General features: G+C 45.1%; 2 protein-coding genes across 3 annotated transcripts in view; one reads left to right on the forward strand and one right to left on the reverse strand.

Annotated features, from left to right (window-relative positions):
- SATB1 (SATB homeobox 1) overlaps positions 1-1,306 on the reverse strand; it is a 94,928-nt gene extending 93,622 nt beyond the window's left edge. The window contains exon 1 of one of the 2 annotated variants that reach the window (XM_084753322.1): positions 1,286-1,306. The gene's annotated coding sequence lies outside the window, so the exon portion shown is untranslated. Of the gene's footprint in view, positions 1-577; positions 771-1,285 lie in introns of those variants that run through there. The other variant, XM_084753320.1, reaches the window with a different exon arrangement.
- Positions 361-23,161, forward strand: LOC311580732 (uncharacterized protein; the record flags this gene model as incomplete). Its single annotated transcript, XM_084752406.1, has 5 exons — positions 361-724; positions 784-1,241; positions 6,440-6,535; positions 19,694-19,761; positions 20,356-23,161. 3 exons carry the CDS (start codon positions 361-363, stop codon positions 6,533-6,535), a joined length of 918 nt encoding a protein of 305 aa, XP_084608532.1. The 3' UTR covers positions 19,694-19,761; positions 20,356-23,161.
- Positions 23,162-27,355: the final 4,194 nt, after the last annotated feature.

Raw genomic sequence — 27,355 nt, forward strand, 5'->3', positions numbered from 1 at the left:
ACTCCCAGGATAGAGAAGTTGCCACAAACTTCCAGGGCCCCTCTCCACCGCCGCTCGCCAGCAGCCAAGTAGGGCTGGCCGGGAAAGGACTAGGGGAAATGGGCCAGGATAGGATGCTGAGTGAACTCCAAATCTGACGCGCGCGACCTTTCCACTCCACCCGGCACCTCGCCGCCTTCCCGGCAACAAGACTCACGGAGCGGCTCCCCTTTCCCTTCTCGCCCGCTGAGGGCTTCCCCCTACCCCGTATTACTTCTCTAACAGGGCCATGCCCACGACCTAGACGAAAGTGTCTAACCATGGTCTGCTGGGCAGGTGTGCCGGAGAAGCAAGGACCCCAACTAAGTCCGCATCCCGGCCATGTCCCTCACTTCACCAGCCCAATCCTCCCGAGTGCCTGCGCGCGCGAGAGAGAGAAGGGCAGGCAAGACCCCGGCACGCGAGGGGCGCAGAGTCGCCCCAGCCGGGGCCACTGAGAACTTTGGATCGGTTCCGCATCCGCAGAAAACGGAGGCGAACCGAGCAAGAGACCCAGAGCGTGAGCAGCACTGGCAGGGAGCAAAGGAGCGGGACTCACTCAGGCGTGGAACCGGGGCAGAGCGGGCCAGCGGTGCGGGCCGAGGCCGGGTCGGCTCCCCGCGCGGGCGCGCCGGGCGGCGGACTTCCCGGGCGGCGGCTGCAGCTGCTGCCACCTCCCCGCCGCCGAACTGCGGCCGCCACGGAAGTTAATGGCAACTTGACTTCAAGTTGTCTCCTCTCCCCATCCGAAGTGGGCGTTTAAAGGGGGCAGAGCGCGGCGAGCTGCGAGCGGGGAGCGCGCGGGGCCGAGGGGGAAGGGAAGGGGCGGGGGCGGGGCGGGGCGCGGGAGGGGGCGCGGGAGCCGCTCAGAGCCAGCAGCGTGGAGCGCAGCGCGGGCGATCGGGGCGCCCCCACGAGAGCCGCCCCCCCCCCCCGACTGCCGCCCGGAGGCCGCGTGTTCCAGGCGCACCGCGCACTCGCCGCTCGCCCGCGTAGGGGGCTTGCGGACCCCGCAGCGGGAGCGACCGGGCCCGGGCCTGCCTCCCCCGCGTCTGTGGCCGCTTCTCCCCCTGGCGGCGGGATCCTGGGCGGCCGGTGGCTCCGAGAGCGCGCAGTGGAGCCCTAGCCCGAGCCGAGCCGAGCCCGAGCCACCACGGCCGCCACATCCCTGCGCGCCGCCCGGGTGCGGGTCGCTGCGAGAGAGCGGCCCCGCGGCCGCCAGGGTAAGTGTGGGCGCGCCCCGGAGCCCCACCGCCCCGGCCCTCACCTGCACCGCCCCCGCCGCGTACCCTCGCCGCCCGCCGCTTCCTCTTGTCGTTGTTTTCCTGGGCTTTGGGGGTGCGGAGCGCGGGGCACTGGTGTGTGTGCCAGCGGAGGAGGAAGTCAGGTGAGAGGCCCCGAACACCCCCCCTCCCCAAGTCAGCCTGTGTGGGGTGTGTCGCTCCCCAGTAGGGGCATGCGGGCCAAGTTTTTCCCCTCTCTTTGATGTTTGATGGAGAAGCTCTTTCCTGGAGGGGAGCATCCTTCTCTTCAAGCTAATGAGCTCTCTCCTCTTTCCCATCCTCTTCTGCTGGGCACCCCTATTGAGTGGACAAGGAAGACGAGGGGGGCTCTTGAAGACCTCCTTCTCTGCCCCAGCCATTTGTATCAGTATCCCTTTCCTGTCGGCAGCTGTAAGTCGATGCACCCCACCAGGAGAAGATGCTTAAGCTGATGTCCAAGTCACCTCTGCCACCCTGGCCCACCCAAAAGCTGGGGCAAAGAGGTCAAGAAATGCGAATTTCATAGGAGGGGAGGCAGGGCCCAGGGATCTTTCAAAGTGGAGACGCTCCAAAGAGCTCTGAAAGATCAAACTACCTGGAGGTTCGGGACCCCCAAGCTAGGGAGAAATTGGACTCTATCAACTTTAGCTCACTCCTCGGCCACTCTTCCCACCCTCCCCCTCCCCCCCCCGCCCCCATCTCTAAGGAAACTATCAGCTAACAGGTCTTTTGTTTCCTGTTGTGTCGCCTCTGGGAAATTTGCATTGAACGTGAAGACAGAAAATTACTACTGTTTACTCAAAGTTAAGGGGGTTGCAGAACGAAAACAGTTTTTACTTTCCTCTTTGTGTGTTTGGCAAGGAGTGGAGCTGTTAGGTTCGTGGCAGGAATTGCAGAAGCTCAGTTGTAAAAAATAAGGACTGTAGAACTGCCTCGGTCTGTTTTTAGCAGCTGCACTTTCTTGAGTTCTTTCACATAAGGCTTGCTCTCTCATTAAGTCCCCATAAATAATTGTATGTGGAGCGAAGACACTTAGGGTGGCAGGACCGAGATTGCTAGGAGTTCCATTCCTACAGCTCAGAGCTGTTTGCAGGGAAGTTCCTGGAAAGTGACTGTGGGCTGAGAATTCAGTTTTTCCTAAAAGCTCAGTCAGGTCCTCATCTTCTACTTTTGTCTATGAATCAAGCACAACACAGGGTGACTAGCGATTTGAGCTTTGGTGGCAAACAGGTTCTATGGTTGTTTGGTTGGTTGGGTTTTTGTTTGTTTGTTTTCTTTTGTTTTTTGTTTGTTTGGTTTTTGGTCTGAGGTCGTTCTAAATGAAGCAGAATGGCAAAGTGCCTGCTGCTCACCGAGAGGCCCCTCCCTTGTCTTGAATTCCCTGGAATTCTCGTCTTTTTTTCAGTTGCTCATCTTTTTATTCAAGAGACCATTCCAAAGACATAAGGATGTAAACAATGATGAACTGACATTCATTTGGGGAACTACAATTCCCCCCCCCCCCTTAAGACGAAAAGCCCCCTGGAAAGCAAAGCAGACAGTTCTGTGTGATTACAATGGGCAAAACAAAGTAAAACATGGGTTTCCCTCAGTCTCCCCCCCCCTCCCCCCGCAACACACACACACAAGTCCTGGGTGACATCAAATCCTCTTGCCTTGATTTTCCAAGAAGCTCAGTTGCCTGGCTAGTACCAGTGTCCCCCCTTAGAAGGACCGCTGGGTGGGAATGGAGGCTGTACACGTTAGCCCCCTCTCTCCCCCTCCCCCCGTGAAGCTTAGCAGACATTCAGCAAAATGCATCAACTTTTTTTTTCTCTTTTATAACCTTATATATTTACCTCGTAGTTCAGATTATCCGCTAAGCCCCATAATTTAGGGTAATATCTTTCCTAACTTAAAACAGGAGGACATTTTTGCCCCAACCTTTTCGAATTTCTTTCTCTTCCCTTCCCTAACAGTCATGTAGAGGCAGCATCTAGGCTCTCTCAGGGTACAGGCATCCCTCCCGCCGCACCCCCCCCCCCACCCCCCACCCCCCCCCCCGCCACAAACACACGTACAGTGAGGTGGCATACACTCACACAGAAACACACACACACCACACATCTTTTTATAAATCATTAGATTTTTGTCATAGGAGCCAGCATGAAGTGGTATAATTAACAGCTAAAGATATTTTAATCATCTTATTTTATGTGTGTGGGTCTTTTGCCTGAATGTATATCTGTCCATCATCGACATGTCTGGTGCCAGTGGAATTCAGAAGAGGGTACTGTTACAAGTGGCTGTGAACCTGAGTCTTTTAAAAGGACAGACAATATCTAAAGCACTGAACCTTCTCTCTGGACCATATTAAGTTTTTTTTGTTTTGTTTTGTTTTTTGTTTTTGAGACAGGTTTTCTCTGTGTAGACTTGGCTGTCCTGGACTCACTTTGTAGACCAGGCTGGCCTTGAACTCACAGCGATCCTCCTGCCTCTGCCTCCCAAGTGCTAGGATTAAAGGCGTGCGCCACCACCGCCTGGCTCATATTAAGTTTGTCTAACAAATCTAAATGCTGCATAAGTAGTTGAAAGACCAGTAAATCTGAAACATACCAAATGATAGATAATAATAGTTAATATCAATAGCCACACTGATTATTTCAGAAAAGAGTACAGTATTGCCTACTACACTTAGTAGGAAAATATCATGAAAATATGAAAAGATAACTGGGTCAGTGAGGGCTTTGCATCAAGGAGAGAGACTTCTTCCCCTTTCTGACTGCCATACAACCCTGAGCATGCCTGGTCTCTAGGGCAGAGGACACTGGGCCTGTGAGCCAATGTGGTGGGTAAGAGGTGTTTGCCACCAAAACTGCCAACCCCAGTTTGGTCCCCAGGTCCCACAGACTCGTCAAAGTTACTCTCTGACCTTTGCACAAGAACCAGGCACACCAACCCATGCAATAAACAAATATAACTTTACGTTTTACTTTGTTTTGTTTTTTTGTTTTTCAGAGACAGGCTTTCTCTGTGTAGCCTTGGCTGTCCTGGACTCACTTTGTAGACCAGGCTGGACTCAGAACTCATAGTGATCCACCTGCCTCTGCCTCCGAAATGCTGGAATTACAGACATGTGCTACCACCACCCAGCTAACATTTGTTTTTAAGGAAAAGAAAATACAGACTGAGGATCTGCGCTTAATTTTCAGTCAAACCTTTAGAGATCATTTAATCAGATGTCTTAAGTGGATTGCCCCCCCATGCATACTGGCAGGGATTTTGGGGTTCAGAGCTTATCACAGAGTAGAGCCACAATTTTTAGTGTAAGAATGAATAAATAATAAAAGAAGTCATTCATTCCATCTTTGTGTGCTTGGCATTTTTTTTTCCTCAAGCTGTACAGATTTGGTGTCCTTGAAACTCACCGCCATTACTTAAAGTCTGGTATTTGTAACAAAACAAAGCAGATTTTTGAGGATGGGCTTTTGGTTTGAGTAACAATTCAGATTTCTAGTATCCTAGGATCAGCCTCAAGTGCTTTCTTGGTCTGTTTCTTTTCACTCCAGGCCTTGAGCTAATGGAACAGTCACCAACTTGAAAGTTTCATGTACCAGGAAAAAAAAAAAAAGGTTACTCAGGAAGGTGGCATGCTGGCACTTGTGAGCATGATTTAGGCTCTGCAGTACTCAGCCAGGACTCACATGGCTCTGCAGAAGCATCCTAAGGTAGTGCCCACTACCTTGTGCCCAAAAGTAGGGAGCTGTGGTGTTCAGGACACAGATCTGAAGACTCCTGTATCGGTGGCAAGCCTTGCTCTCCATCTACCAGCTCAACTGTCCTATCTTGCTCTGTGGCCCATATCTTCCATTCTGGTTGAGCCAGAAGGGGACAAACTTGTAGGGAGACATAATGTGATTCTTTCAATGAGGCACAGCACCCACCTCCACCAAAGTTAAGTCAACCCCATCAATTTTATATCAGTCTTTTACATCGACTAATACTACATTTTCTTTCTTTTTTCTTTTTTTCTTTCTTTTTTCTTTCTTTCTCAAGACTTATTTTCCTGGCAAAGTATGATAAAATAGAACTGTAAGCAACATCTGAAAATGTGATCATTACCAAAATCTGAACATTGACCTTGAGCAGTCACCTCTCACACTGTAAGGATCAAATGTTTTACATACCCTTGTAATGAAAAAATATTTGTTCATTCACCATTTGTGCAACATTTTGTTCATTCAATAAACATTCATTAAATACCTAGTAGAAATCAGGAACTCGGCTAGGGACTGGGAATAAAGACATGATTAAGAGTTGTCTTCAAGCCAGGCTTGGTGACACATGCCTTTACTCCCAGCACTCAGGAGGCAGGCAGAGGCAGGTGGATCACTGTGAGTTCAAGGCCAGCCTGGTCTACAAAGCAAGTCCAGGACAGCCAAGGCGACACAGAGAAACCCTGTCTCAAAAAAACAAAAAGAAGAAGAAGAAGAAGAAGAAGAAGAAGAAGAAGAAGAAGAAGAAGAAGAAGAAGAAGAAGAAGAAGAAGAAGAATATATTCTCCTATTGGTCAGGAAAAAGCCATTTCAATGCTAATAGAAGTACTAGAGCCTATGGGAACACCTAACAAACATTCCAACTAGGGGCATTTTTAAAAGTTCCATAGAGGAACTGACACTTGAGCTAAGTCTTGAGGCGAAGTGGGATTCCTTTAGATAGATAGAAAGGAAGAATACTGAAGCAGAGCGATCAGAGCGGGCACTAGTCCTTGTTTGGAGAACTGTGAGGAATTCAATGAAGGTAGAACTTGAGGGGATATTCGTCAAGACGGAGCCCAGTCTGGTCCACATTATGAAGGGGTTTACAGATCTTCTTTGGAGTTTGCTCATCGCTTATTCCTAGGATGGCAAACGTTCTAATTCTCACCCGGTGAAGCATAAATGTAAATGAACAAAACTGACCCAACTAAGATCATAAACAGTGATGGTGTATTAGTTACTTTTTCTCATTGCTGTGGCAGAACATCTCACAGAAGCAACTTAAGGATTTCTTTGGGGTCACAATGGGGAAGGGGAAGGCCTGGCAGCAGGAGGGTGAGGCATCTGCTCCGAGGAAGCAGAGACAGAGACAGAGAGAGAGGCAGAGGTGCTGGGCTCAGTTCACTTTTTATTCAGTTTCAGTCCAGGACTGTAAACCACAGGATGCTCCTGACCATATTCAGTATAGAGCTTCGCTTTTCAGTTAAAACTCTCTGGAACCAGCCTTACAGACACTGAGTAAGTATCCATGGTGATTATAAATCTAGTTAAAACCTGGGTATGGTGGTGCATGCCTTTAATCTCAGCACTTGGGAGGCAGAGGTAGGTGGATCACTGTGAGTTTGAGGCCGGCCTGGTCTACAAGGCAAGTCAAGGATAGCCAAGGCTACACAGAGAAACCCTGTCTCAAAAAAACCTAAATAAATAGGTAAATAAATAAATCTAGTTAAGCTAAAGGAAGGCCTGGTGGCACAGGTCTGTAATCTCAGCACTTGGGCGGCAGAGGCAGGCGGATCACTGTAGTTCCAGGCTAGCCTTGTCTACAAAGCCAGTCCAGGACAGCCAAGGCTACACAGAAAAACTGTCTTGATAAACAAAAACAAACAAATCCAGTTAAGTTGACAGTTAAGAGTAACCATCAAGCTGGGTGTGGCAGTTCACGCCTTTAATCCCAGCACTAGGGAGGCAGAAGTAGGTGGATCTCTGAGTTCAAGGCCAGCCTGTCTACAAAGCAAGTCAAGGACAGCCAGGGCTGTAATAGAGAAATCCTATCTTGAAAAAGAAAACAAACCAAAAAACAAACAAACAAACAAACAAACAAAAAGCCATAAAGGTGGTGGCGCTCACCTTTAATCCCAGCACTCTGGAAACAGAGGAAAGCAGATCCATGTGAGTTCGAGGCTAGCCTGGACTACAAAGTGAGCCCAGGGCATCAAAGGCTACACAGAGAAACCCCGTCTTGAAAAACAAAACAAAACAAAACAAAACAAGAGTAACTATCCAAAAAAGGACAACAGTGGTCTGAAGAATGCATTCTGTCCAAGAAAAACATCAGATTTTCCAGTTTCTAAAGTACAACTAAATCCCATGTTTATATGAGAAATTGAAATAATAAATATCGCTGGCTTATCTACATGTTAAAGTACACTGATGTTGGCCTGTAGACATACTTTGTGTAGTTTATGTATGTGCATTTCTAGTAAGGCTAGACTCTCTAGTAATCATGGCAGATTATATTTCACATTAGAGTTCTCCATAGTCATATGCCCTAGACTTCTGAGGATTTATTTTTTAATTGACTCAGGGGCTGGCAAGATATCTTAACAGATAAAGTGTTAGCCTAGCCATCAAGCCTTAGAGTCTTAAATTGGATGCCTGGGGCCTATATGTTAGGAGACCTACACACATGTACCATGACTCATAATGCACTCATACACACATATTACATGCATAAATAAATGTAATAAAATTTTTATTGTAGAGGCTGGAGAGATGGTTCAGCAGTTAAGAGCACTGCATGGTCTTCCAGAGGTCCTGAGTTCAATTCCCAGCAACCATATGGTGGATCACAACCCATCTGTAGTGGAATTTGATTCCCTCTTCTGGTGTGCATGAAAACAGAGCACTCATATACAGAAGATAAATAAGTAAATCTTTTAAAATTTTTATTGTAAAGATAAATGAATAAATAAAAATTGACTCCTCCACAGGCAATGAGGAGGGAACTCAGAGATCTTTTCCTCTCACTTCTGGACTGTTTTCTACTGATAGGCTCAGAATGAGGGGTAACACCACCTTCCATTGTGTGGGCCCACCACGGCCCCACCAGGCTTGAGTGGATGGAGCCAGTCCAATATGCACACAGATGGCTTTAGCTAAAGTAAATGGGTCACAAACGTGAAGGGCCACATAACCAAATTACATTTTAAGCAAAATAAGCACACACAGGCAAAACAGCCTAAAGCTGTTACTTCCTCTGTGGCCTTGAGGAAAGCTGTTTTCTGCCTCAGTTTCCTCAGGGTGATAGGGATTGCATACTTCATCTGTAGGAATTGCTGGAAAGACCGTGGAGTTTGAGTTTAAAGACAACAGCTGTTCCTTTGTCACTAGTTCTGTGTTTGTCATTATTATTCTAATGGGAATGGAATTCAAGGACAGAACAAGGAATGCAAAGTAAACTGAATATAGTACAAGGTGTGTGTGTGTGTGTGTGTGTGTGTGTGTGTGTGTGTGTGTGTGTGTAGGGGCTACCAGAATGAGTCGACGGTGTGTCTGACGATAAGTGCAGCCTCCATTTCTTCGATATTTTTTATGTAAATATTTTAGAAGACTTTATAGACCAGGCTGGCCTCGAACTCACAGCGATCCACCTGCCTGTCTCTGCCTCCCGAGTTTACATGAGGTTTTTACAACATCTTCTTCTATGTGCGTGTCTTAGTCAATGTTCAATTACTGTGAAGAGACACCATGACCACAGCAACTCTTATCAAGGAAAGCATCTAATTGGAGCTTACTTACAGTTTCCGTGGTTTAGTCCACTATCCTCATAGTGGGAAACATGGTGGCACACAGGCCGACACTGTGGTGGAGATGCTGAGACTTGGGCATCTTCATCTGCAGGCAGCAGGAAGACAGAGACAATGGGCCTGGCAACCCTCCATGTCACACTTCCTCCAACAAGGCCACACCTCCTAGTCTATGTCACTTCCTAATGGCCAAGCATTCAAACACATGAGCCTATGGGGAACATTCCTTTTCAAGCCACCATCGTGTGCTGTGAAGATAACAAAGGCCCAGGTGATCTGTGCTCTGTGCCAGCCAACGAACGGCCTTTGAGACTCATTTTCACTTTGGGATCCTCTCACACATAGCTAGGAAGAGTAGCACTCACGTGTAATCCCAGACCTAGGAGACAGAAGCCTAGGGTTCTAGAGTAAGACCCACAAGAAAGCCCTGTCTAAAAAGCACAAATATAAAAAAAACAATAATAATAATAATAATAGAAGCTGGAAAAATCACCTGGTTTAGCTAACAGAAAAGGCAACCAAAGCTCTAGTTATGATACAGACAGGTCTAGAGTTCACTATAGAGACCAGAGTAGCCTTGAACTGATAGGGATCCTCCTGCTCAGCCTCCCAAGTACTGGGATTGAAGGCATGTACCACTGTACCCTGCTTACTTTAATAATGGTTGCCTGGCATAGTCTGTTACATGCAAGCTCTGCTCCATCCAGGATGCCCTCTTGTGTTTAGAGCCTAAGGAAGACCCTGTAGCAGACAGTGACCAGGTAAGCAGGCAGCAGTCTGGAACAAACCAGTGCCCTGTTGTCAGACACATCTGATGGGTGTGTTTCCTCTGAGTTTGTGGGAAAAGTCAATTCTGGTGATGAATTTTAAGCCCCCTTTTGTTGTTGTTGTTGTTGTTAGTTAAGCTACTCTGGTTTTCTTAAGCTCATAGCTAGGCGTGGTGGTGCATGCTTTTAATCCCAGCACTCAGGACACAGAGGCAGGCGGATCTGTGTAAATTCAAGGCCAGCCTGGTCTACAAAGTGAGTCCAGGACAGCCAAGGCTACAAAGAGAAACCCTGTCTCAAAAAGGCAAAAATAAATATAAATAAATAAAATAATAGTCTTCTTCTTAGAATTGATTAGTTCAAAGAGTTTACCCACATGAACCTCCCACTCCTTTACTTTCACAAAAGCAACAGTGAACAAAAGGTTCTCAACAAATGGCAGAATGACAGGGCGGGCGTCTGGGAGGAGGGGCCGTGGCTCCATCCCTACCTTGTACCACACTCAAAATTCCTTTCGTGTAGATTCTAGAAATAAATGTAGAAGCTTGGGGCAGATGAAATGGCTCAATTGGTAAGGGTGCTTGGTAGGCATGTTGCATATTAGAGTTGAGTTACTGAGAGAAAAGTTCATTTTCCTGCCTTTTCGCGTGTCTCACAGAAGACTCCCGATTGGCACAGTTGGGTCCAGCATCCATCCTGGGTCTAATACACTGACCAGAGGCAGAATGATATTTAAGAAGGGATATAGCGCCTTTTGTCCATGAGAAAGTAGAATTAAAAATGGCATTTCCAGTTGATGGTCCCTCTGTGTTTCCTCCTCAGCAGATTGGAGGCAATGTGGGGAAGTTTTGTGCTTGGTCGTGGTAGATTTTCAAGGCTGTACTGTTACTGCATATTCACATATTGACTGATACATCTTAGGAGCCATAAACATAAGTGGTTCATTTTACAAATGGGCACATTTATTTGCAAATTATTAGCCAAGATCCATCCACGTGCAGACATGCTTTGTTTCAGTCTGAATATACAATAAAATTATTTTAAATAACTTTAATCAACTTCAAAAACAGCAAATTCCAAGACAATTAGGTTAACTTTAAGAACTCGTATTTATTGAGTTAACAGATGGTAAATTAAAAAACAATGAAGCTAATTTTTAAAATCATTCATTGAATAAAGGAAAAAAACCAGACTTATTTGACAAACTGTTTTTAAGCTGGCTTTTCATCCTAGTAAGCATATTTTAAGATTCCAATTTTGGGAGCTTCTGGAAAGATACCAAATGAGTTGCAGTATATGAACACTCTTCCATTGAATTACTTTTTTAAAAGCTTTGGAATCATCCGAAAAATAATTTTATGTATCAGCAATAAAAATATAAGAAATAAGCATTTCTCCATATTGGACAGATGAGGCATCTGCTTCTACAGTTCTACTCTGCTCTCCAGGGTGTTCCTGCGGTCCTTCACCTGCCTTGGGGATTTCCTGTGCCTGTAGAAAGAAGCCGCTGCTGGCCAGGACTGCAGTTCTGTTTTCATGCACACCAGAAGAGGGAATCAGATTCCATTACAGATGGTTGTGAGCCACCGTGTCATTGCTGGGAATTGAACTCAGGACCTCTGGAAGAACATCCAGGACTCTTAACCACTGAGCCAGCTCTCCAGCCCTCAAAATTGCATTTCTGCCACACAGAAAACTCACTTGTGTGAGGTCTTCTGGATGAAGTCCACCAGTACACTATAGTACGCTATTACGTTAGCTTCCCCAGCATCTGCCCCTCTGATCTTTTCTCCACTTGTAAACATCATCTGAATTTACCCGTGAAGGGATAATTTCTGTGAATGGAGAGGGAAGCCCGGGGTTGAGGTTCTTCGCCTGTTCCCACCAGGATGGGGATTCCTTGACAGTTCCTACACAGGAGCAGTAAACACATCCCAGCACAAAAAGGCTGTGCCTGCTTCCTGTGCTCCGGCTCAGTCGTATGACTTGCCCAGACTAGAGATAACACTATAGCAAGAGAAATATCTGCACTGAGTTTGAGATCAGTCAAATATGAGAACTGGACTGTGGAGGTAGAAACGGGAGGGGTTCGCTAAGCAATTTGGAATATGTCGCTTCATTTTAAAATTGTTTTTACGTTTGCTTATTTATGGGTTGGGGGCAATGCCATGGCATACGTGGAGGCCAGAGGACAATCTGTGGAAGTTGGTTCTCTCCGTCCGTCCACCATTTGGATACCAGGGATTGAATTTAGGTTGTTAAGCCTGGCAGCAGGTTCTTTTACTGGCTGAATGATCTCCATGATCAGGAATGTGTGTGCATGGTTAATTGTTCAGCAGTGGCCTGGTCCTTCCTTGATGATGACCAATTGGAAACTGTGATGCAATTTGTTTCATGGCCGTACAAAGTCTACCTAAGATCTACTCTTCCTTACATTGTCTATGCTAATTAATAATGAATCAGACTGCCATTTTCTGCTTTGGTAAATGTGTTAGTTAGATTTTGGGTTGACGTATGAAAACACATCACTAAAAGGATTCTAGTTAAAGAGAGACCTTATCATTGAAACTTTAGCCTTGGGCCATTTCCCAAATAATTGGTCTTATTATAACCTTTTGATAATCTGAGGCCTCTTAGGAATGTGATTAGAATAATGTAGCAAGAGAGAATTGTTTTTAATCAGACAAGAACAGGTTAAAAAAAATAAGAATAGATTGTGACAAATGAAAAAATACAGTAAGTGAGATTTCTGTACATATCAGAAGCTTACATGGAAAAATATTTGAGTCGTTCCTAAGGAAATAAATATGTTAAAAGAAAAAAAAAAAGGAACCTAGGTAGGCAGGTTGTGTGTTTCAGTGTACAATGTGAATAGATGTTTGCCCCTCAGGGAAGCAAACATCACTTTCCTACAACACTACCACTAACAAGGGTCACACACAGAGTACTGCATCATATATACTGAATGTTTTATTTGAGTGTGTCTTGAATTTATGAGTAAAATAAAGGTTTCTCCTAAAAAAAAAAAAGATGAAACATAAGCTAGAAGAAAATAATGAAATTTATAACAGGAAGGAAAAAAAAACCAGTTGTGCATAAAAGCAGTCTTGGTGGGGCTAGAGAGAAAGAGCTCAGCAGTTAGAAGCACTTGCTGCTTTTCCAGAGGATGGGAGTTCGGTTCCTACCCTCATGTCAAGCTGCTCACAACTGCCTGAACTTCAACTCCAGGGCATCCAACACCTGATCTCAAAGGGCACCTGAACTCATATGTATACACACACACACACACACACACACACACACACACACACACACACACACACGTAATTAAAAGATAAATAAACCTTGCATTTGTTTGCTTTTTTTTGTTTTTTTGTTTGTTTTTTGAGACATGATCTCTCTACATAGAAGCCCTGACTGTCCTGGAACTTACTATGTAGACCAGACTAGGCTCAAACTCAAGAGATCCACCTGTCTCTGCCTCCTGAGTGCTGCAATTAAAGGCATACACCATCATATCCTGCCTGGAAATAAATCTTTTTTAAAAGACTGCTAACATTGTAAGGCTCTTCTTCACAGCAAAATGAAGGAGTGGAGATGAATGCCTTTCATAGGAGGTAAAAATGTAAAATTGGAGAACAAAGAAATGCCTGCAAGTGGATGGGGGAGGGGGCCATGCTGCTGCATACCTCCTGGAATGTGTTTTTTTTTTTTGGCTAATGTTTTCAGTGCTGAGGTAAAAAAGAATTCAGGTCCTTGTGTGTACCAGGTCGGCTGTCTGGGTTTCTGTGTCAAGTTGACACTAGCTAGAGTCACCAGAGAGGAAGGAGCCTCAGTTGAGGAAATGCCTCCGTGAGATCCAGCTGTAAGGCATTTTCTCAATTAGTGATCAATGTGGGAGGACCCAGCCCAAGGTGGGTGGTACCATGCCTGGGCTGGTGGTCCTGAGCTCTATAAGAAAGCAGGCTGAGCAAGCCATGGGAAGCAAGCCAGTAAGCAGGATCCCTGCATGGCCTCTGCATCAGTTCCTGCCTCCTGTCTCAAAAAACTAAAATAAATAAATAAATACAATAAAAGACACCAGGGAAGTGCTTCTGTCAATGAGCTACAACCCATTCCTTGGTTCTCTAAGACAGGCTTAGGTTGGCTTAAAGTCACTTTATATCACAAACTGGCCTCAAGCTCTCATCTTTCCTTCCTTTCTCTCCTTCTTTCTCTCCTTCTTTCTTTCTTTCTTTCTTTCTTTCTTTCTTTCTTTCTTTCTGGTTTTTGCGGACAGAACTATGTGTAGTCTTGGCTGTCCTGGACTCATTTTCTAAACCAGGCTGGCCTTGAATTTACTAAAAATCTGTCTGCCTCAGCCTCCCTGAGTGCTGAGATTACAGGTATGCAGCCCTGCACGTTCCTGGCCTCAAATTCTTAATCCTCCTGCCTCAGCTGTCCCACTCACCTTGTCCCCAGGAATGGATGCCCAGCTTGTCCTCAGCCTTCTTTAAAGATCAAAACCTTTGTTATTCAAAGATTTGAGGTAACCTTTCACGTAATTATATTGGAAGCCAGTTTGTTTCTGCATTTTTTTACACCAGTTATTTAGCTTATTTGTGAAAGCAGCTAAATAAACTTTTAAAATCTTCCAGGTATCGGAAAATAGCAACGAGGAGCTGGTTCTGCAAAAAATTTGAGTGAAGTGCTGTCTATAATTCTGGGGGAGTAGAGATAGGGGAACAGTAAAACAATTCAAGAATGGGAAATTTCATTTTAAAAAATGAGTGCTCAGCACCGAAGGTGAAGACAGACTAGTAAGTGGATCAAGTACAGTGACATCAAAATGAATTAAGAACAGATGCTGTGACTGGAGAGCAATGGTTCAATGTAGTTCTGAAAAGGAGGCTGTAACTAATGGCTGCGGTGCCCAAGGAAGGGGGGGGACAGAAGGTTAGTGCTCAGCCACTAGACAGCAATGCACTTTACAGCACTGGACAACAGTCCCATGCAGGCACCAGCAGAATTGAAAACCTGTTGTTTCTTTTTCTTAACAATTACAGAAGATAATAGTAAATAATGCATAGGAAGCAATAAGAAACTATGGGCAAGTCCAATCAAGATTAAACATTATGAATTATGATAGAAATTTTTCCTGTTCAAATGGAAAAGATAAGAATGAAAGTCTAAACTGGGTGGTGGTGGCACACACCTTTAATCCCAGCACTGGTGAGGCAGAAGCAGATGGATCTCTGTGAGTTCAAGGCAGTCCTGGTCTACAAAGCGAGTCTAGGACAGCCAAGTCTGATCTCAGAAGCTAAGCAGGGTTGGGACTGATTAGTACTTGGAAGGGAGGAGTAATTCTTAGAGCACATGGCACAGAGAATTTTTAATGGTTAAGATTTTTTTTTTCTGCTGTACAGTTTTTCTATCCAAAGTACATACAGCAAAGCAATAATTAAAGAATTTCGAAGGGAGGGGACACAAGAGGAGTTGGATGGAGAAGAGGAAGGGACAGGGTGATAAAGAGGCAACCCACGTATGAAATTCTTTTAAAAATAAAACTAACCAGACATTGTGGCGCATGCCTTTAATCCCAACGCTTGGGAGGCAGAGGCAGGTGGATCTCTATAAGTTCAAGGCTAGCCTGGTCTACAAAGAGAGTTCCAGAATAGCTAGGGCTATTACACAGAGAAACCCTGTCTCGAAAAACCAAAACAACAACAACAATGACAACAAAAAAACTCATAAAAATTTCAAAGTACATACGGCACTATGAATATCGAGTAAAACAGAGCCTTTACTTAGCAAACTGTGGGTTGGGAAGATGGCTTAGTGTTCAATAGAATGATTGTCACACAAGCCTGGGCACCTGTCTTCAATCCTGAGCCATGTAAAGCCAGGCACAGTAGCATGTGTCTAAAATCCCAGCACTCCAGTGGTGGCAATGGGAGACAAAGAATCGTTCTGGGCAGCTGGCTTACACTACACAGTAGTGCACAACACAGTGCACTGACATGCACACGTACACACACTCAAAACAATTTAAAGTAAACAAAAATTAGTTTCCTAATCATTAATAGTGTAGTTAAGCAATAAAGGAATAATGGCACTTAAAAGTATATAGCAAAAGCTATAAACAAAAGAATTTAGCCAGGCATAGTGGTACACACCTTTAATCCCAGCACTGGGGAGGTAGAGGCAGGGGGATCTCTGTGAGTTCCAGGTCAGCTTGATCTGCAGAGTGAGAGTCCAGGACAGCCAGCCAGGGCTACACACAGAAACCCTGTCTTGAAAAACAAAACAAAACAACATCAAAAAAAGAATTTATATATTCTATCTTTCAATTTTTGTTTATTTGTTTGGTTTTTTGTTTTTTTGAGACAGGGTTTCTTTGTGTAACAGCCTTGGCTATTCTGGCCAAGTAGACCAGGCTGGCCTCAAACTCACAGAAATCCGCCTGTGTCTGCCTCCCAAACACTGGGATTAAAGGTATGTGCCACCACCACTAAACAGTGGATTTGAGGGGGATGGGGAGACAGGGTTTCTCTGTGTACCCTTGCCTGTCCTGTACTCACCTTGTAGACCAGACTGGCCTCAAACTCACAGGAATCTGCTGCCTTTACCTCCCAAGTGCTAGGATTAAAGGCATGGGCCACCACCACCCAGATAGACTTGTTTTTTATAAGAAGAACAAAATATCTGAAGCTCCATGACTGATTCTAACCCAGACATATGTGATCTACAGAAACAGAAAGGTTTTTTTTGTTGGGGTTTTGGTTTGGTTTGGTTTTTTTGTTTTTGTTTTTGTTTTTTGTTTTTGATGCTCTTGTTTGGTTTGGTTTAGTTTGGTCTGGGTTTTGAGACAAGGTAGCCCTCCCTGGTCTGTAATCCACTGGAGTGGATCCACTGAGCATCTGGGGAAGGAAACTTTAACAGAATTCTGGAAGAAAAAATAAGTAAAAAAGCGAAACTCATCTCTGAGCAGGAATGGTAATTAGGAGGACCATTCTGATCAATTTATTAAGATGTATTATAAAGTTATAGAAATTATGTGACATTGGCAGTAAAATAGATTAATGAGGCAAAATATCCTCCAAATAAGTTTTACAAAAGAATAAAGTGTTTGATAGTGATAAGAGTACAAATCAATGTTGAGATAAACATTTTGAAAATTACAGACAGATTGATTTGTAAAAAAGAAAAATGTTTAATATATGTATGTATATATTAGGAAAAAAAAGTACATGAGGGCTGGGTGTGGTGGTGGCCGCCTTTAATCCCAGTACTTGGGAGGCAGAGGCAGACAGATCGCTGTGAGTTTGAGGCCAGCCTGGTCTACAAAGGGAGTCTAGGACAGCCAAGGATACACAGAGAAACCCTGTCTCAAAATAAAATGAAATAAAATAAAATGAAAGCACAGGAAGTCTGATGGAGCTATTTTCATGGCTTAGAATGTTGTAATATATACAAAGTGAACAATAAAATGTACTTGATTACATTTTAAAACAAAACAAGCCAAGTAGCCTACCCACAATCATTTGAACATAACAGAAAAGGTCAATATGCTTTTGACACACGAGCTCCTGCAGACTCATAACAGCGACCAGCCAATGCATATGATATAGGAATGGAATCATACTTTACAGATGATGAAAAGTGGCATATTTGCAAACATAGAAAAACATCTTTCCTTAATCATCATATGAATATTCACTGAAACAAAAATAAGTTGTATTTTCGTTTAATAAATTATCTTTAAATTAATGTCAAGGACTTATACTCCCAGCTATTACATTTAGATAAAAATGGATGAAATCCAATGAAGAGTTATTTAAAGACATCAAAAACTATAGATGGAGAGAGCTTAAGAGCCTCCAGGATGCAAGGAGTCCAGGAGACTTTATATTTGCCTTACCTGCCGGGAGCTAAGTGGAGACCACCCTTTAATGGAGACGGGATCTTTCAGAGGCTCAAAGTACCTTAACAATTTCCCACCATTTACTTTTTGCAAATAACTGGCAACACAAATCAATTAGACTATAACACCAACAAAAGGTTTTTGTCTTTTGACTTAGTTAAAGTGTCTCTGACAAACTTAAGCTATTTCCTTTTGAAACCTTGTCTCATGCATGAAGAGATCTGCTCATACGGATTCCTGATGGAGGGGCTCTTTAGGCTGTGCCTGGATCCCTCATCTTCATTGGTCCATTTAATGCCCACAACAACCCCAGATGGACCTGCTGTTACTAACTCCATCTTATAGAGAACTGAAACTGGCTGGCCAAGGGACTTGGTCAGTATGATACAGATGTGCGTCAAGGATTGAAGGCTTGTCTGATCCAGAGGCACTTGAATCTACCTTAGGCTCCTGGAAACACCCTAGCACCTCGGGAGTTGCCCCATAAGCCATGTGTGCCCAATCTATTTCATTTTTGTAAGTATTGAAAACAGTCTGAAGATGGAGACCAAGGCTAGAGATGGGGTTTAGTTGATGTTCCCAGACCACAGACTATCAGGTCTCATCCAGATAGCCTGTTTCCTTTTCCTCTGTGTGCCCAAATGGCCTCCCCATCAAGGGGAATTGATCAAATCTGAGGCACCAGAGTTCTTGTCAGAGGCAGTCCCCACTCCCCCCACAACCTTGGAGAATGAGCTGTCCATTGCTTATGTCTGAACTGGAGGTCTAGGTTTACTGCATGTGTTGTCCTTAGTTGGTGGAACAGTTTGTGCAGCCCCTACCCTGGGTCCAGACCCCCCTTGCCTTGATGGTCTCCTTATGGAGATCCTGAACCCTCTGGGTCCTTCCAACCCTCCCCACTATTCTTCCATACCACTGTCAGCACACCACCCAGAGTCCAGCAGGGAGTCTTAGCAACTGTCCCAACCTCCCACCGGGTGGAGTCTCTCAGAGGACATCTATGTTGGCTAACATTCACTTATAAGTGAGTATATACCATGCATGTCTTTCTGGGTCTGGGTTACCTCACTCAAGATGACCTTTTCTAGTTGCAGGCAATGGGTGGAACAAGGCATGTTCTTTTTTTAAAATATATTTTATTAATTTATTCATATTACATCTCAATTGTTCTTCCATCCCTTGTATCCTTCCATTCTTCCCTTCCTCCCATTTTCCCCTTACTCCCCTCCCCTATGACTGTGACTGAGGGGGATTACCTCCCCCTGTATATGCTCATAGGGTATCAAGTCTCTCCTTGGTAGCCTGCTGTCCTTCCTCTGAGTGCCACCAGCCATTTTCCTAATTAGGAATCAGTGGGGGAGGTCCCTGCCCATTGTGGGTGGTGCCATCCCTGGCTTGGTGATTCTGGGGTCTGTAAGAAAACCATTTGAGCAAGTCCTGTTTGAATTCCTGTCCTGATTTCCTTAGATGATGTGTAGCGATACAGAAGTGTAAGCTGAATAAACCCTTTTCTCCTCAACTTGCTTTGTGGTCATAGTGTTTTATCACAGCAGAAGTAGAAACCCTAAGGAAGACAGCACATCACCTGGGGTGGTAGTTCCACGGTGTCCCCAGTTCCTGCCTCAAAGGAAGGAGGGAAAAAAACAAAACAAAACAAAAGAAAAACAAAAAAAACCCTAAGCACTTATCAGACTGGGCCATACTTTTAATACAAAGTAAACAGAAAAAAGCAACTCATAGAACTATAACAAATTAAAAGTATGCCTTGACCGAGGATGGGCTCAGTGGTAGATCACTTGCTCAGGATGCCTGATGTCTGGGTTTTTAGCTACAACATAGGGAAAAATATATAACTGAAAGCAAATATTCAAAAAGCCTAGCCATGCCAATATGAGGACAGTAACACAGCAACCTCTTTTCTCATTTTCTCAAAAGTATAGGACTATTACTTATTACATTGAAAATGTACTTTATTATACGTGTTACAGAAATATATTAGGCAAGAGCATGGGCAGATGGTACACACTGCTTAGGCCTTCTCTGACTCGGCGCATGGCCTCAGCAGGATTCCAATGTTAACATGAAAAAATAAAAATAAAAATGAAGATTAGCTCAGTAACTACCTAATGTGACAATTGTAACATAAATTCATCTTCAAATGTGTAGAACTCAATCTGGTCAATTCGTTGTTCTTTTACAGGCAACCCCATTTTCTTCAGAGTACTTGGTGACTAGGCAGAAATGACAGTTCTCGCAGCTGGTCCCCAGGTAGGCACACCAAATAGAACTTTTGTGGCTTTACACTGTTCTCAATTCGTGCTTACTATAAATTCTCCAACACAGGTTTCTAGGAACCAACCAACCTGCGATTGGTTGAGGGGGCTGTTTATGAACTTGTTCTAAGAAACTGACAAAAAACAAATACCTGAGGGTTTTTTTTGGGGGGCGGGGGAGGGGTTTTGTTTTGCAAGAATTCAGAGCTCTCTGTTCACAGCCTATCTCTTTGCATTCTGGCGGGAGTGATTGGAGCCACCCTGGAGGCCAATATTGTCTTAACCTCCACCAGCTCTAAAGGAGAGCGCTTTCCTTCACCTGGCTGCTGGCAGCCCATAGGGGTGTGGCTTTCCTCAGCACCTCCATCTGATGGGTTGAATGCTTATCAGGAAAAGCTGTTTAAAATATAAGGCCCCCTTTAGTCCCAGTACTCAGGAGGCAGAGGCAGGCGGGTCTATGTAGAGCATGGGGGGGGGGGGGAATTAAGACCTTTGCTTATGAACTGAAGTCTGTCTGAATTGAATATCCCTCAGAGCACCTGAAAACCAGTACACTAGCACACCTTTGACACTATCTTTTTTACCCTAGTGTGGAAGACTGAAAACCTTGGAAGCTTTTGGTAAAATGTCCTCATGACTTGAAACAGTTTCACTAAAGCTGTGGAAAACAATATATGTAGCCAAGTGTGGTGCCCCCTCCCCCCTCTCTCCCTCCCCCCTTTCCGCCATCCCCTCCTCCCCTTCCCCTCCCCCACCTGTATCCCAGCACTTGGGAGGTCAGAGACAGGCGGGTTGCTGTGAATTCGATGCCAGCCTGGTCTACAAGGCAAGTTCAGGACAGCCAAGATAACACAGAGAAACCCTGTCCTGAAAAACTACAAAAAAAGGAAAAGAAAAGAAAAAACAATATAGTGCATCTTTAAATCTATTAATGTCAAAGTTATGGTTAGCTGACTTGTTGGCTAATGAAATTGTAAGACTTTGTAGCAACCCTGGCCAGTTGAACTACCTGGTTTTAACCAGAGGGTCTTGTGAAATCGCAAAGGAGGACTTTACCTGTGATGTCTAAAAGCTGTGAGAAAGGCAGTCACTTCTGATGGGTCTGTTAGGTCTCACTCCGGGATGATACTGGGAGCCCTGGACAAGTCTGGCGTTTCACTGATGTGCTGTGGTCACCATCACTGGCAACACCCTTTGGTTAATCTATGTAATAATTACATTCTGTACCAAGGTCAATACTTAGCCTGTTGCTTTCGTGTCAGAATGCTGTGTTTTTCTAAAGCTATTACTTCTCTCAGGCTCATTCCTGGAAGCTTTTCTGAGTTTATCAGCTGCTTTCCAGCCAGTTCTGTCATTAGCTTCCTGTTCTGAGATGACACACAATGCCACTTGTCATTGGTCGTTTTTGGTTTGTTTGAGACACGTCTTGTGTAGACTAGGTTGGCCTGGAACTCACAGTCTGTCTCTGACCTCCCGAGTGCTGAAATTTCAAGCTTGTACTAATCAATAAGTGGCCTTTACTGGCCAGCTGTTTTTTTCCCCCACTCATATACATTACATCCTGACTGCAGTTTCCCTTCCCTCCACTCCTCCTGGCCCCTCCCCCACCTCCCCTTTCCCCCAGATTCACTCCTCTTTCCTTAAAAAAAAAAAAAAAGCAAGCCTCCCAGAGATATCCACCCAACAGGGCCTAACAAGTTACAATAAGAGTAGCTTTGGCCAGCTTATAAATAAAACCAGTGGGGCTGGAGAGACGGCTCAGTGTCAGAAGCACTGGCAGCTCTCTCACAAGACCCTGGTTCAGTTCCCAGCACCCACATGGCAGCTCACAACCATCTGTAACTCCAGTTCTACAGAATCTGAGACCCTCACACAGACACACATGGGGGCAAAACACCAGTGCACATAAAAATAAATAAATAAATCATCTAAAAAGAAAACTATTGGCTCTGAAAAAAAGGTGAAATTCTCATCTTCCATTCCTTTGTTTCTGGGCAGCTTAGTAAGTCTGTACTCTAGAGGAACCTTTCCCGTGAGGGACTAAAGGACATTAGAGACCCCTCGTTACTCTGATTATAAAATTAAAAAAAAAAAAAGGAGGAAGAGGAACCGGCAGGTAGGGTAAAGCTTGGTCAATAAAGTTATCAGGGAATGGTTCCAGGCTTCAAAAACAGACTTGTTATTTTGGTCTTTAAAAACTGAGCTGGGCTCAGGCTGTGACAGTGCAAGCCTATAATCCCAGCACTCGGGAGGCAGATGCAGGCAGATCTCTGTGAGCTCAAGGCCAGCCTGGTCTACAAAGTGAGTCCAGGACAGCCAAGGCTACACAGAGAAACCTTGTCTCAGAAAAAACAAAAACAACAACAACAAAAAAAAACCCAAAAACAGAAACTGAGCTGGGCATATTGGCCCACACCTTTAATCCTAGCCTTTGGAAGGCAGATGGGTGGATCCTCATGAGCTGCAGACCAGTAAAGGCTACAAAATGAGAGTCTGTTTCAATAAATAAATAAAAGCTTGGTGAGGGTCAGTAAGATAGCTCAGCAGATAAGGGCACTGATCACCAAGCTTCATGACCTGAGTTTGGTGGCCAGAACCTGCGTGGTGGCCGGAGAGACTGGACATCTGCAAATTGCCCTTTGACCTCCATGCATGTGCCTTAGCCTACACTGCTATTACCCTCCCCAACACATACACAGCCTTTAATCCCAGCACTCAGGGAGGCAGAGGCAGGCAGATCTCTGTGAGTTTGAGGCCAGCCTGGTCTACAAAGAGAGTCCCGGAGAGCCAGGGCTGTTACACAGAGAAACAGTATCTCGGAAAAAGAAAAGTAAAACTGTTTGATGAAATAATAAGCTGTTGAACGCATGAACCAAGAGTGAGTAACTTAAGGGGTGAGTCATACGAGGGCTGGGAGAAGGAAGATACCGTGAAACAAAGGAATGAGGACTTCCTCTCCGAAAAAGTGACCTGGAGCTGAGAATCAGGAATGCACGGGTGGCTTCCTGGAAGGGGACAGGCAGTGTGGTCTGTGAGCCTGCAGCATTCTTATCTCTAGGAGCGTAAAAGAAACATAACCCCCAGTTACTGACTGAGCCTCTCAGGGTAGTCACAGAAATGAAGGTTTTTAAAAACAATCTCTTTGGGTTAGATTGGGTTATAAATCCCATGCTAATGAAGGCTTTTAAAGGAGAGTGGTCTCAATCAAGGTCTTATTTCTAGGATCTCCGGGCTGGAGGTTCTGTCTAAGAGACTATATATTGTGTAACAGAAAGGACAGCTGGAGAAGGGTGTGGTGATGCCAGCACTTGGGAGGCAGAGGCCGGCAGATTGCTGTGAGTTTGAAGCCAGCCTGGTCTACAAAGTGAGTCTAGGGCAGCCAAGGCTCCACAGAGAAACCCTGTCTTGAAAAACCAAAAAAAAAAAAAAAAGCTCCTAAAAGCCTTTTAAAAAAGAGCCTATCAGCTCACTGGGGGGGGGAGGGGGGGGCAGAGTTTGGGTCTGCCAGCTTGTCTGAATGGTGACCCCCAACATGTTAGATCCTGCAAAATAAATGTTGTTTGCATACTATTTGAGTCTGGGGTTCTTTTCTTTAGCATGTTCCGGACCCTAACAGAACCACCCAAACCAAGCAGGAAGCTGCTCCAACAGGCCTAGTGTAAGGCCGGCAGAACGCACACCGGAGTGGGGGTGGGGGGGTCACATTTCCTGGAGGAGAAATGAGCTTCCAGGAAGCTTTTATCCTACTAGGAAAATGAGTCAGGACACAGAGACTCAGGAGTGACTATGTGGGACACAGAGCAGGTGTGAGCAGCTGAGACTGTTAAAGTGACACATCCAGACACTAAGGAGATATGCATCTCAGTTGTCTCTGCTGAGGGGTATCCTGTGTGCTGGGATTGTAAGCCCTGCTCCAGCACACCTAGCTGAGAAAGATCTGAAGGGCAGTCTCCATGAAGCAAGGTCACTCACTGCATGACGCCTCACCACCTATGTTCCAAACTTGAGGAGAAAACACGGTCAAAGTATAAAATTTACCACAGTCCATCTTGATTGTCAAAGCAACTAGCAAGCCTAGGCCTTGGGAGCCTGTTCAAAGGGCAGATTGTCAGTTAGGCGTGGTAGTGGGCCTGTAATCCCAACCCTCAGGAGGCCAAGGCAGGAAGGTTGTCAGTTCCAGGTCAGCCTGGGTCACATCCCAGACCATATGCAAATAAAACAAACAACCAAAGCTAAAGTAAAGGAAGGGAGGGAAGGGGAGGGAGGGAGGCCCTCGAGCCACACCCTCGACCTGATGATGCCTCAGAACTACATATTGTCAAGGGTAACTCATGTGCACATCAGTTGTGACTACCTTAGGAGCCTATACCTGGCAAGCAGCATTCTAGATAGCATGTTACATAAAGTGGTTATTGTGTAGGGTGATCAATTCTGAAGCTGGGACCAGATCAGCCTTCCTAGGAAGCAGCAGGAAGATCATCCACATAGCCCAGACAGGGAGAAGAGTAGATGGTACCAGCTTAGAGAGGCATCCTGCCCCACAGGGGCAAGTTGAGACACGCAGGGATGGCCAGGGACCGTGTGATGAGACGGAAGCTAGCAAGCTGCTCGTTTTGCGACTACCCTCACCCCATTTCTAACAATTCTAAACTGATGGGGGGGGGCCTCCAAAAAATGGATTCACCTTGGGAAAGTGGAGCCACAAGCAGTATGGGTAAACTTGTAGAGAATTTTAAAAATAAATAAATAAATAAAAATCCACTAACTGTTCCATCTTGCCATCTTGGCCTCACTCCAGCATGTAAATAAAGTTCCATTTTCTATTCCTCTTTACCTGATCTGATTTCCATAGGCCCAGTTCTGGAGCCTAGCAGGGACAATAAACATTTAATTAATAGTCCCATTCTCCTCCATCCTGAACATAATTTGGTTCACTTTAAGCCTGCAAGCCAGTTGTTGTTAAAGTCGAACGTGCTTCCGACTGACTCCGAGGGCTTGTTAAAACACAGATTGTTGAGCGTCCTCCCGGGTTTCTGATTCAGTATGTCTTGGGTGGAGCCCCAGAATTTACATTTCTAATAAGCTCCCAGATAGTGTTGCTATGTCTGGTCCAGAGATCGAACTCCAGAACCTCGAAGACAACCCATTCAGAGTTGGATCCCAGCCGCCAGGGGCAGCGGCTTGGTAAAGCTTTGGAATGATGATTCTCAAACAGATTCACCTTGCTCGTTGGTTGTGGAACACATAACTTCATCCTCTTTCATGGGAGAGGTGCTCTTCGAGAGACTCGCCAAGCCAGCTCAACACACCCGAACTGGGCTGTGTCCTGATCGACAAAGCACATCCTCTGATAAAACACAAGGACGTCATGGCAACATCAATCTGTCGTAGAACTTTTCTTTCTCTCGTTCTTTCTTCTTTTTTCCCTTTTTCTTTCCTTTCTTTGTTTCTATCTTTTTTTTTTTAGTAGAAGTTTTTAAACATGAGTTCTCATTTGTATTTCTCTCACCTCAGTCCAGTGACTATTCCTGGGCTGATGTTGGCCTTTGAAAAGCTCTGTGAAGACCTGGTTTTGCTCAGGTTCTCAGCCTTCCTTTCCTTTCTCATTTCCTGCTTTGTGGCACAGTAAGAGGGGCAGATAGGAATGGTAGAAACATATTTCTCCTCCTAATAAAGTTTGGCTTTCAAGTTTTACTTTTTACAGAGTAAAGCCTGTCTGGGAATATGAGAGACCGACGACTAATTCTTTCTCGTTATCTCTACAGTCTTGCGGCAGCAATCTTCATCTCTGCATCCTGGGTGAGGGTACCTCCAGGCAGCAAAGGCAGTCACATGTGCAGAAAGCACATCGGTACAAGGAGAAGCAAGCCTTCATCTCTCTGAAAATGGGCCAATGTTGATGTAACTATATCTCTTTCTACTTGGGAGAAGTGCAGGGAAAATCACAGGTACCCGAACAGGGCTTCAAAGCTCAAGTGTGCACGTGCGCCCTTGGCATCTGGTTTAGAGGCAGATACGGTGGGGCAGGTTTGAGATGAGACTCAATATTCTGATTTCCTACCACAGGCTCCACAATGCCAGACAGCTGCTGGGCATGGGTTAGTGTGGGCTTTCTCTGGGGCAGAGTGAGAAGGAGAGCACCTTCAGGCCAGAAGCACAGGAAACAGCAAACGGTGTACACTTAGTAAGCATAGACACAGCATGAGACATTAACTCAGAAGCACACTCATCAAAACACGGTGTTATTACTCACCTGGGGAAGGAAAGGGCTGCAGGTGAAGGTGGGCCTGTCAGGCAGTTAGTGCTTTCCAAGCTTAAGTCCCCTGCAGGAGTTCTTGGATCTAGTCACCCTGTCACTGGGGAAGAGAATCAGAGTTGCATGGTGCTAATTACCATGAAGCTGCTACCACCTCCAAACATGTCTAAAGGAGATGGTTTCTGAGAAGTAACATTTCCCCTTTTCATTGCATACCTTTAACCTATAGAATAAAGCCTAAGGGGGTGGAGAGATAGCTCTGTGGTTAAGAGCAGTTGCTGCTCTTGAAGACCAAGAGTTCGATTCCCAGCACCCACATGGCAGCTCACAACCATCTGTAAATCCAGTTCTAGGGCTTCCTTTTCTGGTTGCCATGGGCATGTAGCACACAGACATATATATATATATATATATATATATATATATATATATATATATATATATATATATATACAGGCCATGGACCCACACACACATAAAATAAGACAATAGTAAAATTATATGAAGAAGAATAATCAAGCTGGGTGTGGTGGCACACACCTTTAATCCCAGCACTGGGGAGGCAGAGGCCGGTGGATCTTTCATAACAAGTCCAGGATAGCCAAGGTTACATAGAGAAACCCTGTCTCGAAAAACAAAACAAAACAAAAGTTAACCTTCTTGTATTCCCCAATATGCATGGTCCACTTTGAAGAAAATAGAAATACTCTGATACATAACAAAATGAGATCGTGAGTGCAGAGCCCTTCGGCCTGATGGCAGGGTCAAGCTCATGACAGAGTGTCCTAAAGCAGAGCTGTTCAGCTTCTGTCACCTTTCACATTCTCAGCATCTCTTCGGGGACCAGTAAAATGATTCTTCTTTCCTGGGTGCTACCTTCAATAATTCTTCTTCTTCTTCTTCTTCTTCTTCTTCTTCTTCTTCTTCTTCTTCTTCTTCTTCTTCTTCTTCTTCTTCTTCTTCTTCTCCTTCTCCTCCTCCTCCTCCTCCTCCTCCTCCTCCTCCTCCTCCTCCTCCTCCTCCTGACACAGGTTTTCTGTGTGGCCTTTGCTGTCTGCTGTCTTGGAACTTGCTCTGTAGACTAAACTGGCCTTGAACTCAGAGATATACCTGTCCCTGCCTCAGAGAAGGGCCACACTGCCATGCCCAGCAGCTGTCTGGAATTATGGGGGCCTGTGGTAGGAAATCAGAGTAATAGGCCTCACCCAAAACCTACTTCATCTTGCCTGCCACTGAACCTGATGCCAAGGGCATATGTGATCCACCTGAACTTCGAAGCATTGCTTTGGTACCCATGCTTCCTCCCCCACCCCCCTCCTCCAAAGTAGTGCTG

Source organism: Acomys minous, assembly GCF_964271855.1.
Source record: "Acomys minous genome assembly, chromosome: 13".
In the NCBI taxonomy this organism is placed as follows: Eukaryota; Metazoa; Chordata; class Mammalia; order Rodentia; family Muridae; genus Acomys; species Acomys minous.